General features: G+C 39.6%; 1 protein-coding gene across 3 annotated transcripts in view; it reads right to left on the bottom strand.

The window, feature by feature from the left end:
• Positions 1-18,006, bottom strand: part of BICD2 (BICD cargo adaptor 2) — a 173,120-nt gene that overhangs the window by 77,721 nt on the left and 77,393 nt on the right. For all 3 annotated transcript variants that reach the window (XM_038410551.2, XM_038410550.2, XM_043518484.1), the window contains exon 2: positions 3,679-3,891. In XM_038410551.2, the coding sequence (XP_038266479.1) occupies positions 3,679-3,891 (213 nt within the window). The remainder of the gene's footprint in view (positions 1-3,678; positions 3,892-18,006) is intronic.

The following is an 18,006-nucleotide window of genomic DNA, read 5'->3' as shown; positions in this document are numbered from 1 at the left end:
TGAAAATAAAGTATAAATTTTTAACAATGAGAAGAATTAACCATTGGAACAACTTACCACGGTCATGGTGGATTCTCCATTGCTGACAATTTTAAAATCAATATTGGATGTTTTTCTTAAAGATACGTTTTGCAAATTATTTTGGTGAAGTTCTATGGCCTGTGTTACACGGGAGGTCAGACTAGATGATCACAATGGTCTATTCTTGCCTTGGAATCTATTAATTATTTTAGGCATCCAATGTCAACCACATCCTGCTACATTACATAACCATTAATATTGTCCAGTATAACTCAAGAGTGAGCTGCTAATCAGTCTCAGTACAACCACTTCCCTGTTCTGTTATTGAGGATAGATTGATCTTTCTTTTATGTTGAGATTAAAAAAAAAAAGAAGGATACCATGTTGACAAGCATGGAAACTGCCAGGCACCTATATCCACATAATAGGTCACTGCATGGGTAGTGCTAGTTTCCCCACCAACCCTGCCAAACGTATCACTTCTAAAAATGAGACTGGGATTCAATCAAATTCTCGACTTCTGGACAGTTTTGCTATATGGGCACCGCCACTAGGAAATGGACTGAAGCCATCTCGGATCTCGTTGACAAAACACCCTCCTTCATGAGGTGACTAGTCACTACCAGACTGGACCAGATCTGAAATGAACAAAGAGGAGGCGAACAGCGCTCTGTTCCATTAGAGATCTCAGGAGCCAGCCCATTCCTTTTGAAGAAATCTGTCTAATAGTAGTAAAACAGAACTTCCCAAACATACACATTGAATGGGCCAAATCCTGCACAGGGACTCTGACAGGTGATAGGGGGAGAGGGGCAAATTGCAGTAGCATCTGTGACCTGGATAGTTCTCCTCCACAGTGGATGTTAGCCAATGGATCTGTCTGTACAGTCATTGACCAGTTAGCCACACCCCTATGCCATCTATGTTGCTGTTGAGAGGGATAATTCACAGGGAATGGAGTCTTTTTTTTGGACTATGGTCTGGTGTCTGTCTCTCTATGCAAATCTAGGGCTGTCCATGCCTGCATGGTGAATGGAGTGGGTAGACTTTCCTCACCAATCTACAACTGATGTTGCATAATCTCCTCCAATTCTCCCCTATAATGGCTTTGAATAAACTCACTAATATGTACTGTATCCATAATCTTTATAGAAAGAGAAGCCTGTATGTCTCTTCCCAGTTACACTCAACCAAGTAGCTAAACGATTTAGCTATTCAACCCACTGAAGAAGATGATGACGAAATAGGAATTGTTTTGAAGTTTTGCCAATTCTTGACCCACTGCTTTGGAAAATGGTGAGTCTGTCAGGTTAGACATTTGCTGCATTTTGACTTGGCTCCAAATAGACTGGAGAACTTGTGATAGCTAATACAACATTGTTCATGCTGCCTCAATATTAGAACCACCAATGGCAATTACAGGATAGTTTAAATTTAAATGTGGTGCAGAAGCAAGCACCTTCACAGGAGGCGAATCCTAAAATATATTAGCCAGCTGGCTCAGATGTTTTCACTTTAACATTAAAGGCCTTGTGTTATTTTTTTCCTAGCAGAAGAAACAGCTGGGTCTTAAATGGGAAAAAGAGAAAAGCAATGAGATGACAGAGAGGAAATGACATACAACCACTCTTTCTAAAGCAGCATTATTCTTAAGTACTCAAACTCATCAGCAGGGGTCTAAATTTTAGAATACACACACACACACACACACACACACACACACAATAGCAAAATACACTGTTTCTCAAACTTCGAACATTTTTTTAAATGAAGGATTGCTCAGAGTTTAATAGATCCATTTAAAATTTATAGTTAAACATGAAATTAAATTCTTTACATTATTCTCACAGCTGATTTCTAGTCAGATGTAGAAGGTGAAGAAATTCAGCAGATTTTCCCCACTCCAAAACACAGAAAACTTCAAACTTCCTTTTTTAAGCAGAGGAAGAATCTCCCTGAGTTCCCATGGGTGATCTGATGTCACTGTTTCCCTCTTTAGAGCTGCTCAGCTCTCTCGGAACAAATCTACAAAAAAAAGTTTCCATCTCATGCAAACAGCATATGTGTACTGGGGGAGGGATGGACCTGAATCAAGCTAAACAGCTTGTCCTAATGCAAGCATGACAACATTTTATTAATCAACATGATGCCTCCAAGCAAATCAGGCAGAGTTGTTTTAGCATGATAGCACAAAAAACATCAACTGCAGCTGGTGACTCGTAGATTTTGGATTGCAATCTGCCTATCAGCATGTTTTAAGGAACATTTTAAATTTCATTAAGTGCACAAAGCCCTGGCGGTGGGGGTGGGGGTTATGACGGGGGAAAGAGAAAGGAAAGGGAAGGGAAAGGATTTAAACTGATCTTAATGGTAGGAAATAAATACATGATAGCTTTGCATGTGCTTGCAGAGACTGGTTCATATGTTCATGTTGCCTGAGCATATCAGCATGGCTGGACTCCAGCTCTATAGTCCTGCAATCATGGCACAGGATCAGCGATAGAAGAGAGTTAGATTATTCCTGTTCAATAACTTGTAGTAATTCATGCTGCAAATCCCCACGCTGTTATACTTAAAAGGCTAAGTAGTGACTGATTCTATTCTACTTTACTGAAATAATTGAATTTTCCAGAAGGACTCAATTTAAGATTTCCCACTTCTGTAGAATTTCTCCTGCCATGTATTTTCCATGTATATGCCATTCAATTATAGAGAAGAGAAAGAAAACTAAACAAGGCGCCTCTGTAAGTCACTTAGCAATGTGAAATATATACCAGAGGTATCAGATAATTAACCTATATAGAACTACCCCCCAGTCCAGTATCCAAGGATTCAAAGGCAGGTGCAAGAAGTCTCATAATAAACAATTATGAAATAACTTCCCTGAAATTTATCGCTTTTAGACTTTATCCTATTTAAATTTAAGGAATTGACGTCTGTGAACTTTAAACTCAAAATGTTACCGGCTTCACCTCCCTCCATACCTGTATGATTTTGTTTTTATTTTAAGTATAAGAGTTCATAAATAATGGAATTGTTCGTTTAATCAGTTATATGTCTCTATTTTCTCCCTCCAGATAGCCCAGCACTATTAATATTGTGCAGCCATAACACTAAAGAAATATTATGATCAGGACTGAAATAAAAGGGTCAGATCTCTTGCAACAGCAATTTAAGCAGTCTGTTACCATGAGATAAATACAAACTTATAACTATAAAACAAAGAAATCATATTAGGACCTTAACAGTAACCAAGTTCAAGGTTTTTATCCCATGCATGTGCGTCTTTTCAAGTTAGGCTGCAGGAAGTTCTAAGTTTACTATATAAATAAAAGGGCCAAATTCTGTCCCATCTCACACATTGATCCAACCCCATTGATTTCACTGTAGAAGTTGCTACCAGGGTGCAAGCCAAGACAGAACTGAGTCAGGATATTCTTTCTGCCTGAGCTAAGCAATTTTCCTGTTTCTTAGCTGATACAGTGCTTTCTTACACTCACAAGAGCGACACCCTGTCCTACTGGCTGTGGGGTAAATACACTGAATACTGACCCAGGATGACTTCACAGGTATGAAGTAGAACACTGATTTCACAATGGGAGAAACAAAGTGTTCTCACAATTCATGCTATGATGCACAGCATCCATTTGCCCTTACCTCTTTCAGTTCCTGTGCGACAGAATTAAGGCGTTCATTTTCAGACTGGGTGTTGGCAAGGACATTCCTCAGCTGCTTTAGCTCAGTCTGCAGCTCCATTACTTTTTTCATGTAGTACTCTTCTTTGGTAGCAGACTCCTGAATCAAGGTCTCCTCCCTGCTCTCTCCATCTGCTGCTACCTTCTTGTGGTTGGTATGAGCCTGCCCAAAAGCCTAGGATGGTCAGAAAAAAAATGATATATTTGATTAATAAACACATCGACCTTTGCATAAAAATTACTTTCATTTTAATAGTTCACAAACTTTTCCACATTTCAGAACTGCAAAAAAAAAAAAAAATCAAATCATCTTTTCTTGCACTTCAATCTCTCCATTACAGGGCAGATTGTTAACTGGGGCAAACCGGCTTAGCTGCATTGACTTCAAAGGAGATACACTAATGTACACCAGCTGAGGCTCTGGCTGTATGCAGATAATGACCTGACTCTGTAATTAGAAACCGTTTTGCCCAAGCAAGGCCCCTGAAAATAGCAGGATAGGGTCCCAGTGGTGTTCCGAGTGACCTATTCATGATGCATAAACAAATACACATATAGAACCTTGGATACATTCACATACCTGAGAGACTATCTACTATATTTCCTACTGTTTGAAATTCCAATGTTGATAGCTTACTCATCATTTTTGTGGCCACCATTTTAGTCTAAATGCTAGGCCAACAAACAAACTTTGTACACAAGGAAAAACAACCAATGTTCTTTTAAAATCTGGACAGGGTAACTGTTAAAATAGGCAACATCAAACAATGGCTCAGATACTAATGAAGGACCTCCTTTTGAATGCCATACATATTAGTAAAATCTACTGCCTTCATACAGCATAAGCACAGGTACTCAAAACAGGGAGATAGTGGACCAGTTCTTAATTTGCTGTTGCCACAACAAGTGATCTTATTTTCTGGTTCAACTTCTAGCTCTGAAGAGAAGATGGATCTTTAAAACAAACATTGCAGTTTATCCAGCTTTTATGTCAAATCCTCTTGCCAACACTACCCATATTTGTGATGTGGATCAGGACTCAGGGTCCCAATTCAGCAAAACACTTGATGGGATTATGCACGTGCTTAAAATTAAGCACACGCTTACATCTCATTGACTAATGGCACTTAATCATGGTTTTCATGTGCTTTGCTGAATCAAGACCTTAGTCTCCAACTGGACACGATATCTCTGTGTGATGATCGGATACAGTACTTTTATCCTTCCTCCCTTGCCCCTTCCCCCCCAAGGCATGGTATACAGTGTAAGTGGTCAGGTCCAGGGCTGTGAAGACAGAATGAATAATGGAACACAGATTTTATGCTAACAGGCTGTTCTGTTTCCTGGTTTTCATTTGTGATGGGAAAAGCATCTTGCAGCAAAATTTTCCTTTGAGATGTAAGCATGTAGGTCTTATAGATTCAATGAGCATCAGATGGCAGAACCTGTTTTTAGAACCCAGTCAATTGCTTTCACTAAAACACATTATAAAGCAAAGGGTTTCTTAATAATTTAAGTAGGTATATACTGGTAACAATCTGCCTGACAGATGGACTGGAGTCAATGAGATTAATGAATGTTATCTTTAAACGACTGTATGTGTTTCTGCCCCAGTCCACTCCAAGATGAATTTGGGGCTTCCAGGTGTCAGCAGTTTTCAGGGTGCCTGTCTCCGTAAGACAGGTTTTTTACAGCTAATATTATTATGATGCTTTAAGCCAAATCAAGGACAAACTAGCATCTCCTTTCCAAAGGAAACTCCTTGTCGAGTCAACTGTAAATTTTTTCCATTAACCATTTTTTCCTCCACTCTTCAAATGTATCCTATCATCACAAAAGGAAATTTGCTTCCAATATATGTAAGTAGGTTTCAGCATTTCATTCTTCTGCATATTAGAGAGGAAGCATTTACTGATACAGTGCTTATTGAATACATCAGGGCTGAAACAGATTGATAATGTCTGCCCTGTCCACTGTTAAAGGCACCCACTTACTGCTCTTATCAGAGTGAATTCGATTTCAGATAAGCAAATCAGAGAGCACCTGACATATATCCACGGAGGAAATACTGGCCAGATTTACTCAGCCAACCCGAGGGAAATTAAAAAGCGTCACATTTCAGACATAAAGTAAAGCACCATCTGTGCAAGTCCTCGTCAAATGAGTTTCAACTGTACAAAGCAGCTTAAAAACTAATACCTCAGATCTCCATAAGTGTCAAAGGGATGACAAAAAAAATAAGCTGCTTCTCCTCAACACACTGACATTTTTTCCCCAAAATTAAAATCAGTCTGTTATGGACTTGCATTTATTTTAAGTCTATAATATGGAGACAGAGGATCCAACATCCACTTATACAGTAAAATCAACTGTTTTCAATATGGTAGGCTTTTCTTACCGGTAGACTGCTAACACTGAGCAGGTTACAACAACTTAAACCCATTTCTGATCACGCAGTAAAAAGTCTAAGCAAAGTTAAAACAAGTGATTTAGTAAATTACCTACAGAAAAATTCTTGAGAGCAATGGCTAGTTCACATTTAATCCTTTGGACACAGGTGTCAATTTTAGGATTTCTTGTAGAAGTTAATGACTCTCATATCAGCAATCAAATAGTTCATCACCACATCACTGGTGCAAATACAATCTACGGCCAAGATCATAGGAACATAGCAATTGCCATACTAGATCAGACCAGTGATCCTTTTAGTCCGGTAGTCTGTCTCCAACAGTTGCCAGTGCCAGATACTTCAGAAGAAGGTGCAAGAAACCTCCTAATCTCTAGTAGTTGGGAGATTGGCTTAAACCCTGAAGCATGAGGCTTAATAGCTCTTCCAAAATGTATACTGTGATTAATGATTATAACTCTGGATATTCTTGTTATCCACATAACATATCCCATCTCTTTTAGAATCTTGATTTGTTTATGATGGTGTCCTGTGGCAATGAGTTCCACCATTTAATCGCACATTGTGTGAAAATATCTTTCCAATTAATAAGTTCAACTTTGCCATTTTTTTTATTTCATTGACTGTCCCTTTGTTCTTGTGTTATAAAATAGAGAGAACAGAAGTTCCTGATCTATCTTCTCGGAACCGTTGTTATTTTATATACCTCTATCATTTTTACTCTTGTTCATCTCCTTTCCAAGGTAAACTATCCCAATCTTTTCAATCTCTCTTCATACAAGTTTTCCCATTCCCCTGATTATTCTGAGAGCGCTCTCTGAGCCTTCCCTTAATTCCGCAGTATCATGCAATATGTTGTTATAAATTGTGACAAATAAATAAAATCTGCTCATATGGACTGACTGCAGAATTGTGACTGAAGTCGACAGTGACTAAGGTCCCAGTCCCACAATTTATCCTGTGCCAAGTCCCAATGAAGACCCAAATGCATCACATTGCAAGATAAAGGCCTAAAAGACTTAACAGTCCATACCATCCAATGGATGTGGGATGTCCTGTTTGAAGGAGGTTAGTGGTTTCTAGTACAGTGAATAGATAACCCCATCACAAAGCCAACCATCACAACAGATCCCCTTATTGGTGATTTGAGCAGAAATTAAAGGTTATATGGGCAAGGAGACCTACCTACTTTCTAAACTCCAGTGTGTGGTCCACCCAAATAAGGTTGAGGCAGGGCACTGTGGTAAACACACACTGATACTATCCAAGATACACTTATTACCTACACTTACTATATACCAGAAGCCTTTACTCACAAAGCTGTCAGCCTGGTAATTTTCTCTAATACTAAAAATGCCGGAAAAAAACAAAAACAAAAAAAAAAGCCACAGAGTTCTCCCATTTTTAATCACGTCTCACTGTGCCTCTCTTCTACTTAAGAGTGGGGATCCCATATGTTCATGTTACAACTAACTGCAACAGACTATGTGGAATGGGAAATTTTATTTTAACCCAGATGTCCATAAAATGTAATTACCATTCATGGCTACGGTCCAGGTCTGTCTTAAAAATCTTACGTTATGAGAAAAACAGGTTTTAGTAATGTGCATGAAACCCATGAACATCAAAGCACCATTAAAACCAGTGGTGTTCACAGCCTCCTTTTACTTTCTTTGCTATTTAGATGTAAGAACCATTGGAGGGATGAGGAGAATTCAGAGTTGATTAAGTAATGCTTCTCTTACTCCTCTACCGAATGCTCATTTTGCTTTCGCCTACTAAATTACCTGGTTATTGTGCTGTGATTAACAAGCTTCAAATACCAGCATTTCCCCGAGGCTTTTAAGAAAAAGTGCAGGCAAACATCTAAGTGCTAACTGCACAAAAAAATATCATGGGGCATATCTACGCTACAGCTTATGTCGCTCAGGGGGCTGAATAAATCACCTCCTCCCACCCCCGAGCGATATAAGTAACATTGATATAAGTGCCGGTGTGGATACTGCTATGTATATCGACGCTACAGCTTCCGCCGCTCGCGGGGGCTGGAGCAGTTTAGCCGATGTGAGAGCACTCTCCCATTGGCTTAGAGTGGCTACATTAGCAGAGCTTGCAGCTGCGCCGCTATAAAACTCTCTAGTGTGGCAGTAGCCGAGAAGAGGAAGGAGGCCAGTTATAAAAGGATCGTTGTAGAAGAGCGTTTTTAAGTGTCACTAAAATGCCACCCTGACTGGATAATTCACAATCGAAGGTCTGTGACTACTATGGGGTCATGCAATTAAAATGCATAATGCACACACGCAAGTTAAGGTTGTCCCAGCCAACTATAATACTGCTGTTTCCTAACTTTTTCATGCTTGAATTTGCAACCTTAATAATGTTCTTTACACTCAGTTTGCGTGTGTGAGATACGTATTAATTTATACACAGAGAAAGAGAAACATACTTTTTCCTGCATCTTAATCTAGGAAGCTACCAAAATCCATACAGGTTTTGGTGGATGGTGACTTTGTAAATTCTGGAAGATACCAACATTAAAAAGGACTACCAGAGCTTTCTCTGGCCTGTCCTCCCCCTGTCCTATTCACCATACTGGTCGTCTTTTCCAGGATGAAGTCAGCAGTAGGAGTCAAAAGTGTTCTTTACTTATTTAGCCAGATGTAGGTGTTGCTAGCTACATAAGCAAAGCACTTCCATACAGTACTGTGCTACTATTTGTTGCCACCTGTAAGCCTCTGAACTGTTCCTCATTATGGAAGGATATTTTACTATAGACCCACATATACATCTGTCCCAGACAAATCTGTTTATTTCCTCCTAGCTTACATTACAAATAAGGAACATTTTACCCATGAAACTGAGGTTGTGGATAATATCACATGAAACAAAACTCCTTCTGCACATATGATTGCAAACTTTCTGAATTATTGCAGTTCTGCACCCTTTGGATTGCATCTTTGAATGCATATTTGAACTCCAGGAGGTTGAATGCTATGGATAATTGTCCTGCCGGCTCAAGGAGAAAATCATTAACCAGCTGCAGTCTAGGAAAGCAGCACACTACCAATCAGTAAGTGTGGTGGGTATTTAGTCCCACTAGGCTTTCTGAGTCTCCCACGACCATGACCACCATTCATTAGCTGTACTTCCAGGATAAAACACTGAAGGCACACACGGAATTTTATATGAAGTGATTGAAAAAATAATAAATCAAATTACAGTTACCAATGTTACCATCCTTTCTCCTAATAGTTGAAAGCATAATACTAAAAATTAGCTAAACTCATTTTGAGAGCTTAACCATAGCCATTTTACTGCACCCAATAATACAGAAGTTCAGAAGGGAAAAAGGACTTTGATATTTTAATTTGCTTAATAAAAGCTGATGTTTGATCCCACTGCTGGTGGCAGCTATTTTGTTGAAATGAGCAACACAGGATTTACTGTAAAGGTGCGTCTAGTCCAGTATCATTTTGTGGCACTAATATTATGGGAGGCAGCCCAGAACAAGAGAGACAGTAAAAATGGCTTCTTGTTTTAAACACTGAGCAACCCGGGGTAGGGGGCGGGAATTCTTCTCTACTACCCAGCCCCAGGCTTTGGGTAACCATTTCTTTACACCAGTACAAGGAATGTAAAATTCTACTAAAGTCCGAATTCTCCAGGCATGGCAGTGTTAGCATTTTACACCCACATTTTGTTGGTGAAAAATGACTACGCTAGATGTCAGGCAGTGGAGAAACAGGTGCCCAATGCTTTAAAAATATTCAGCGTTGTTTAAGTATCAACAAAGTAGGCTTGAAAGCGACCCACGCAGCCAGCCAGTATCACATGATACTCTTTTCATCAACATGATCACCAGCATCTATTGCTACAAACAAAAAAATCTCTCAGGCATATAGCTTCTCCTTTCCAACTCCCTCAACCTTTAAAAAAAAAAATATCTTGTGATTTGTTCTGAGATGGATCCAAATCACAAAATTCAGATCCACACCTCCTACAAGTTTAGGGTGTTCAGAGCCTTTTCTTGCTTTCATCTTAATAAAAAATGGACTGTAAAGGTGAATTACTTTATCAGATTTGACAAGCATCAGTACAACACAAATCAATGGAGTACAATAGATCTGAACACAGCACCTGGCAACAGCACTAAAAAGAAAATCCTATCGTCTGCAGTCTAAACCTACATCATAATAAACAAACACTTTTAATGAAAACATTATATAGTGTCTTTCATCCAAGAATCTTAAGTACTTTAAAGCCATAAATGAAGTCAGTCTCACAACACCCTGTTGAATAGGTAAGTAATACTGCTATCCTTATTTTGCAGATAAGGAAGCAGAAGATGAGACTTCAGACAGGTTACCCAAAGTCTGCAGCAGGCAGGGACAGAGAATGACCTGTCCCCCTCTTTCTCAACTTCCTCTTTTCCCACTTGAGAGAAAGTCTGTGAAACAGGGGAGGAATTCCCACAAGGAATGTATTATGATAATTATCTTTCTCTAGCACATTTCATAGTTCATTCATGGTAGTAAGAACATTCTCCCTTCTGAAATCTTAGATGGTTGGGCAGGATTAGGTGAAATCAGAGCTGTTCTTTAAGGAAGGACTTTCATGTAGCCGGAGGAGTGGAAATCAAAACTTTCAAAATTATTAAACTTATTGCTTGAATCTATTTATCTCAGAGATGGGCCTGAGCCAGAACATTCATATCTAGATGTCAGACAAACCAATATTCAAGTGTATTCAGAGCTAGAGTTTTGATTTGAGCCCTGTCTCTAATTTGCAATTCACATTTTCTTCCCATAATTTTCCTTGCAATATTTGCTAATTAGAGATATTTCTGTTTAAACTAAGGGCTCATTCATTCCCTTCCCAGTCCATCTTCCCTTTCTGCTTATTCTGCAGTAAAGTCATAATGCTTAATTTGCAACCGATAGTTCATTTGCATGGCCACAGATTGATACATAATTAGTACCTCACTGCAGTATCAAACTGAAAAAGAGAAATGGTATTAAGGGCCCAATCCAGTTCCTGATTAAAGCCACGAACATTAGCAGAAATTGGAGAAGATGAACCGTACAAGTATGATTCAATTCCCACTGTAGACAACACCAGTTTTTCCATGCACTTCAGTAGGAATTAGACCAAGCCCTAAATAAATAAGCTCTTCTCCAAGTCTACGTGTCTGAAACAATAGCAAACAAAATACAGAAAGTGACTGTCCAGTTGAAACAACGTCTTTTATAAAATTGTCTCTCTTCTTTAAATGTTTGCTCATGTCAATGCTGCTCTTTTTACACCAAACAAAAATATATACATATATATTCCCACCTCCCCCAAATATATGCGTCTGATTGATCCAGCTTGCATTAGGGTGTTCCTGTTATAGGGCCAGATTATGGTCCCATTGAAGTCAAGAGGACTTTTGCCATTGATGGCAAGGGGAGCAGATGCAGGTTCAAAGCAAATACCTTTTATATTACCATCATTAAGTGAAGATGATTTGAGAAGGCGAGAAAGTAGTTCATATAGTGTGTGAGGATTAGAAACTTTCAGTTAAACAAAATTTCACTTTGGCTATATTAGCTATATAAACAGATTCAAAGAGCTTCCCTCATCCCCCCCAAACACCACTATCATACTTTAAAATGCTCCAGAAACTTCACTGATGAAAAGAAGGAGAGACATCTATTAGTTTAAAACTTTAAAGATAAAATGCAACAATATTATCCAGATTTTTGTTGTCACTGGGCTAATTCAAAGCTCTCCACAGTTGATTAGAACTGGAAAAAGGAATTAGGACAGTAATGGGATGAAGTGGACCCATGCCAAGAATGACATGTTATACAAATCGCACCCAATTTCCAAAATACGAACTCATACAAAGTGAAGTTTCATTGGTATTTTAATCAACAAAGATCTAAAATCATCTGGGTATTTACAAGAAAGGATCAAACCTTAAGTCTCTTGGCAGAGGTGAAGTTTTTTTTGTACCTGACAGCACAGTGTGACAGGAAGGTAACTCAATATTAAGGATGATTCTCATACACAAACATCATAGGAAGCAGCTATTCCCCCTTTGAAGGTTAGTGTCAAGATTATCAAGCTGTTTTTTTAACAAAAAGCAGTTTCTGCATGTCGGTGACATATCCATTCAGCATAAGCATAGAACAACATGAAGAGTTACGGAAACTCAAATCAATTTGTCCATTTCGTGCGCTGAACCTCACATCTATTAAAACAGCCAGTGTAATAAGCCAGAACTGACCCTAAAACGCTCAAAACTCAAAGCAAAGCCCAAGGCTTTTCTGAGATTTGAAAAGGTGTACAGTGGTTTTGACTGCTGTTTAAAAATCAAACCCAACACTCTGTGCTATTGTTTTACTGTGTCTACATGACCAGAAGCAGAAGTACAGAAACATCTGGAGAAAGAGCCTCGGGTCCTCAGTTCTCCAATGAATATTCCATCGTGATTCTGAAAAGGCTAGCATCAGCAAAAACACTGCAAAACTATTTTGAGGCACTAAAAAATGAGGGGACAAACACCTCTGAAGTGACTTACAAAGGTAGTAACTAATCACTACAATACTTTGATTATTGCAGATTACCAGTTTGGAAGACACAAGAACCATCTGGGTTAAATAAATAAACTTTGAGGTAGGACTTTGCAGAGGGGCTGCTCACAGCCAAGCTAGGCTAACCTGGGTGCTGATCTCCCAAGCTAGCTCTGTGGTGCAGACATCCCCTTAGCTTAGGGGATGAGAAGCAAAAGACAAGCCACTGGGCTTGTTAAAACTAGGCACACTGAATGGAAGCAAAATATCACAAAGTTGAAGATGTTACAAGAGCCAGTAATTCAGTTAATCAGCAACAGAAATAAGAGCTCTATCTTACACAGAAGAAATTATGGGGGTTCCCTGCACAATAAACATAGCAGTTAGAAAAGAAAAACCAAACTACCTTTATTAAAATGTTTTAATGGAAATTACTAGGAAATTCACTTGCCAGAGCTACACTCATTGGTAAATTACAGTGACACACTTCAAAGGATTGAAGGAAAAAGGGAGGAAAGCAAACTGCTTATGAAAAATGTATGAAATACAAGGATTAAAAGAAAGGTAAGGAAATAAACAGAATGACAACTTGAAGATTAAGAGGCATCAGGTGCCAAAAGTACAAAGCAACCTCAAGACAGTAGGTATCAATGTTAGAACACACACAGCTAGGCACCTTCAGATAAAAGGGGCAGCTGAAGTTCTTTGTCACACTAAAGAACCCTGAAAACATGAACTCAACTGAAAAATAAAAAAGGCAAAGCAACTAATAGGGGCATTCCATGTAAAATACTTCGCTAGGCTCTTTGTATGATTATCTGAAATTTCTCAGCCTGAATACATCAAAGTGGCAAAGAATGTTTTTATATCCTATAATTTGTCTTTGGTCCATACATACTGAGCCTTTTACGTTTTAGAGTATGAGCTTAGAAGCAGCCTTTAATTAAAAAAGCTTTTAAAAAGTCAAACATGAAGAACAACATTAAGAGCCATATTTTCTAAAGCATGAGCACACACAAAAAATGTACATGTAATTGCATGCCTAGTTTATAGATTTTTTTTTTTAAAACACACAATAAAAAGACCGATGCATCCGATGAAGTGAGCTGTAGCTCACGAAAGCTTATGCTCTAATAAATTTGTTAGTCTCTAAGGTGCTACAAGTACTCCTTTTCTTTTTGCAAATACAGACTAACACGGCTGCTACTCTGAAATAAAAAGACCCTGCACCTTGTACTTGTCTGCTATCTCAGTCATGAATGAATTACTACATAGCTAGCTCATCACCAACAGGAAAAAAAGATTAAATCTGTTAATAACTTAGACCTTGACCCTGCAATTGCACAACTATGTTCTTACATTTATTCATATGGAAGTAAAGTTATGCAAATTTGGGTGCATGGTTCTTAGCCTGCGAAGGACTCATAATAGTATGGAGGAAACAAGCAATGTGTAATTTTAATAATTTTAAAAGAAATACTATCAAAGTATATTCTTGGCCTTTAGTCATTTTCAAGTTGTGCTTGCCTCCTATTAGCTTATTCAAATAAGATCTCTAACAGGGAAATTAGAACCTAATTAAGAAGGTATTATGCACCCTTGTGTGATCTTGTGCACTAAAGAACATGTTTCTTGACAGGTGACTAGTGCATATGTGGAACTTGTAAGATGCAAATACTTTTTGCTCTCTTCATGTCTCAGGTATTAGGAGTGGTCAGTGCATGTCTTCTCTTCCTCTCTGCTCCCAAAACACCAGTTACTTATACCAAATGTTTTGATTTAATTTTTTATGAGGATTTCCAGAATTTTTCCTACCACAGTTTATCATCCCGGAAAGGCAGACAGTGAGGGAGGGACGTTGGAGGAGGGGAGAAGCACAAAAGAAAGATGCTTTGAAGGGGAATGACAAAAGCAAATCTATGAACTGAATTTTTCTTTTTGTCTACTTATGCCATTAAGTTTTCTACTTTATTCTCCTTTCAATCTGTGCACTAGTTTTTCCTCTTTAAATGAATACAGCTGGGGGTTTTTAAATTCAGGGGAAGTGCAAACACTTCTGCTTCAGAGGGTAGAAGCTGCCAGAGCTCAGTTTCTCCTTTCTTTGACCACTTGGTGTGCAGCTTTATAAACCAACAATAGGGCTCTCCAGTGGTAAACTACAAAGCCAGAGCAGAGCAGTTAAGCATTATCATCTGTATCAGGGCAGTGTCTACAAAGGTGCTAAGTGCTGTACTCAGACATGAGCAGCTCCAGAGAGAATAGGATTGTCACTGAGGAAAACAGCAAACTCCTCTTGCAGTGCTGTGTACGTACATGCCATTTTTAGAAAACAGTGAAACAAAATGAACTCACACTTGTTCCTCTTGTCACTCCACAGAGCTAAATTTAGCTGTTGATTCAAGCACCAAGACCACATTAAGGATCCCAGAGCAGCTCAGTGCTGAATGTATCAATTGAAATCAGTACCCAAAAAAAAAAAAAAAAAAAAAAAAGTCAGGATGAAGGCATGAAACAAAATGGGGCAACACTGAAACTTTGTGATTTTCTCACATCAGGTATTTGAACAGTGAGCAGAGGCGGGAGTTTCTGAGTTGAAAGACACCACATCAGGTGTTCCTTAGATTCCCGACATGAAGATTTGCAGAGACCAAGTTCAAGTTTCTGAGCCAGAGGCAGATTAAGGTTTCCTAGGGCCCTGGGCCAGAGCAAGTGGGGGCCTCTCCCCACCAGTTCTGCCCCTTCTGCTTGTGGTCCTGCCCACAGCCTCCCCTTTCTACCCCTTCCCCGGGGCCCCCCCCCGTTCCACCCAGGGTCGTACCCCCGCCCCCACTGCAGCCCCGCAGCCTGTTTGCTCCTTTCTGCCCTAGACCAGAGAAACTCTATCCCATGCCATGGCCCCACACTGCTATGGGGAGTGAGAGCTCCTCCAGTCGCAGAACTGCAGCAGGGATTCAGGTGCTGGGGCTTCCCCCACCACCCCTGTGGTTCGGGGGGGCCGGGGTAGGACAGATGCACAAGGATTGGGGCGCTGGAGCTTCTCCATTCCTGCACGAAGCTTCTGCCAGAGAGCGGGGTCCAGTGGGCTTCGTGTGCCCCACCTACCCAGCAGCCTGGGCTCTGGGCTTCTGCCATCTGGCGGCCGATATTTCCCGGCACCCCCAATTTGGCTGGCCCCATCGGCCCGGTGGCTAATCTGCCACTGTTCTGAGCTATAGTCAGTTGCAAAGGGCTAATAAGCAACAATAGAAGAGCGTAATGGTGGGAGTGTGTCTTCCAGAACTGCTATTGGCCAATTATTTTACATTAAATGTAATAATAAGTAATAAAATCTGACATTTATGCAAAGTCATTCCAAAGGATTTTAGGTTTCAGAGTAGCAGCCGTGTTAGTCTGTATTCGCAAAAAGAAAAGGAGTACTTGTGGCACCTTAGAGACTAACAAATTTATTAGAGCATAAGCTTTCGTGAGCTACAGCTCACTTCATCGGATGCATCCGATGAAGTGAGCTGTAGCTCACGAAAGCTTATGCTCTAATAAATTTGTTAGTCTCTAAGGTGCCACAAGTACTCCTTTTCTTTTTACAAAGGATTTTACATTGCTTTACAAACATGGGCTTCAGTAGGGCTCTGCAGGGGAGCAGGGATCGGACTGCACAGGTCTGATTTCAGTCTTATTTACTAGAGATGGTCTAAAAGCATTCAGAACAGGACATAGACCACTTTTAGACTACAGTTGGGGACAGATTACGGTTACGTTCCAGGATCTCTGATGGTAAACATATAAACTTATTCTCAAGGGATTTTGACCCAAAGTTGTTTGAAGTCACGCAAGGCAGCCATTCATTACTTTTCTGCTATCTCAGGACACATCAGAACCAGGATCCGACCGGCTAGAAAGGCTCCTTCCTGTTTGGGGGACATGCACCCCAAAGCTGTGTCGGGTGGGTTCAGTTCTTGGGTTTAGATTATACAAAAATATGTTCAAACAAAAGAAGTAAGAGTTAAAAAGTAAATTTGTAAAAAACTGGAAAGGGTAGGGTGAAATACATCACAAGGGGAAATGGCAAGGGCTAAAAATATAAAACAGTTAAAAAAAGAGACTGGGTCTGAGACAAATATAAAGAAATAAAGGTAAGATTTAAGATTAATTTAAAAAAAATTAGGCAAGGATTAAACAAAAAAAAAGCTCAAACAACATGCCATGCATCTGACATCACCCTGACCACTTTACAAGGCTGTTGTAATCTGGTTCCCCTTGCCTTCTGACCACCCACATTATTCATTTATTTATTTTAAGTTAGGAAGAAACAGTCCCCAGCCCAAAGAGTTTACAATGGGTTTGTACAGCTTTCAACACTATGGAGTCCTGATCTTTATAGGGGTCTTCGAAATAATTCAATTGAAATATAAGGGCTTCCTACATGGGGAGTTATTCTGAAATAGTTAGCCCTGATTAATTCCCTGTGTGAATGCTCTTATTCTGGAATAAGAGTGCCTTATTCCATACTAGCATAATCCATTTTGGAAGTGGATTAAACTAATTCAGAATAAGGCACTCTTATTCTGGCATGAGAGCCCACATGTGGAATAAGTCAGGAATAGATAATCACTTTAAATTCATATCCTACCTTATTCCAGATTAATTTTCAAGGCCTGATAAAATTGTGCGTTAAAAACACCCACATATACACCACCCCCACACTCACAAAATTATTGCACTCACCACTAAAACACAGTCACCTCTGTGATAATACAACAGTACAGGACAGGAATATCGAATAGTACTGTATCAAACAGAAACAGTGGGAGAGGAGTGGGAGAAAGTTAAATAGACAGCAAGGTTCATACAATTATGCAAAGTGGACTTTGGCCAAGATGCCATGGCTACCTCACTATCTCTAATATCTCTTATAAAATCTTTAACAGGAACAAGTGAATACAGCTTAGATTTTATCATCTCACATCTAAAGCACAAGGTCACATAAGATGGGATATTAGATGGATGGGATCTGAGTTACTCAGGAAAGAATTTTCTGTAGTATCTGGCTGGTGAATCTTGCCCATATGCTCAGGGTTTAGCTGATTGCCATATCTGGGGTCAGGAAGGAATTTTCCTCCAGGGCAGATTGGAGAGGCCCTGGAGGTTTTTCGCCTTCCTCTGTAGCATGGGGCATGGTTGACTTGAGGGAGGCTTCTCTGCTCCTTGAAGTCTTTGAACCATGATTTAAGGACTTCAATAGCTCAGACATAGGTGAGGTTTTTCATAGGAGTGGGTGGGTGAGATTCTGTGGCCTGCACAGACTAGATGATCAGAATGGTCCCTTCTG

This window comes from Dermochelys coriacea, chromosome 7 (genome assembly GCF_009764565.3).
Source record: "Dermochelys coriacea isolate rDerCor1 chromosome 7, rDerCor1.pri.v4, whole genome shotgun sequence".
Lineage (NCBI taxonomy): Eukaryota > Metazoa > Chordata > Testudines > Dermochelyidae > Dermochelys > Dermochelys coriacea.
This window is presented reverse-complemented; position numbering and strand designations above follow the sequence as displayed.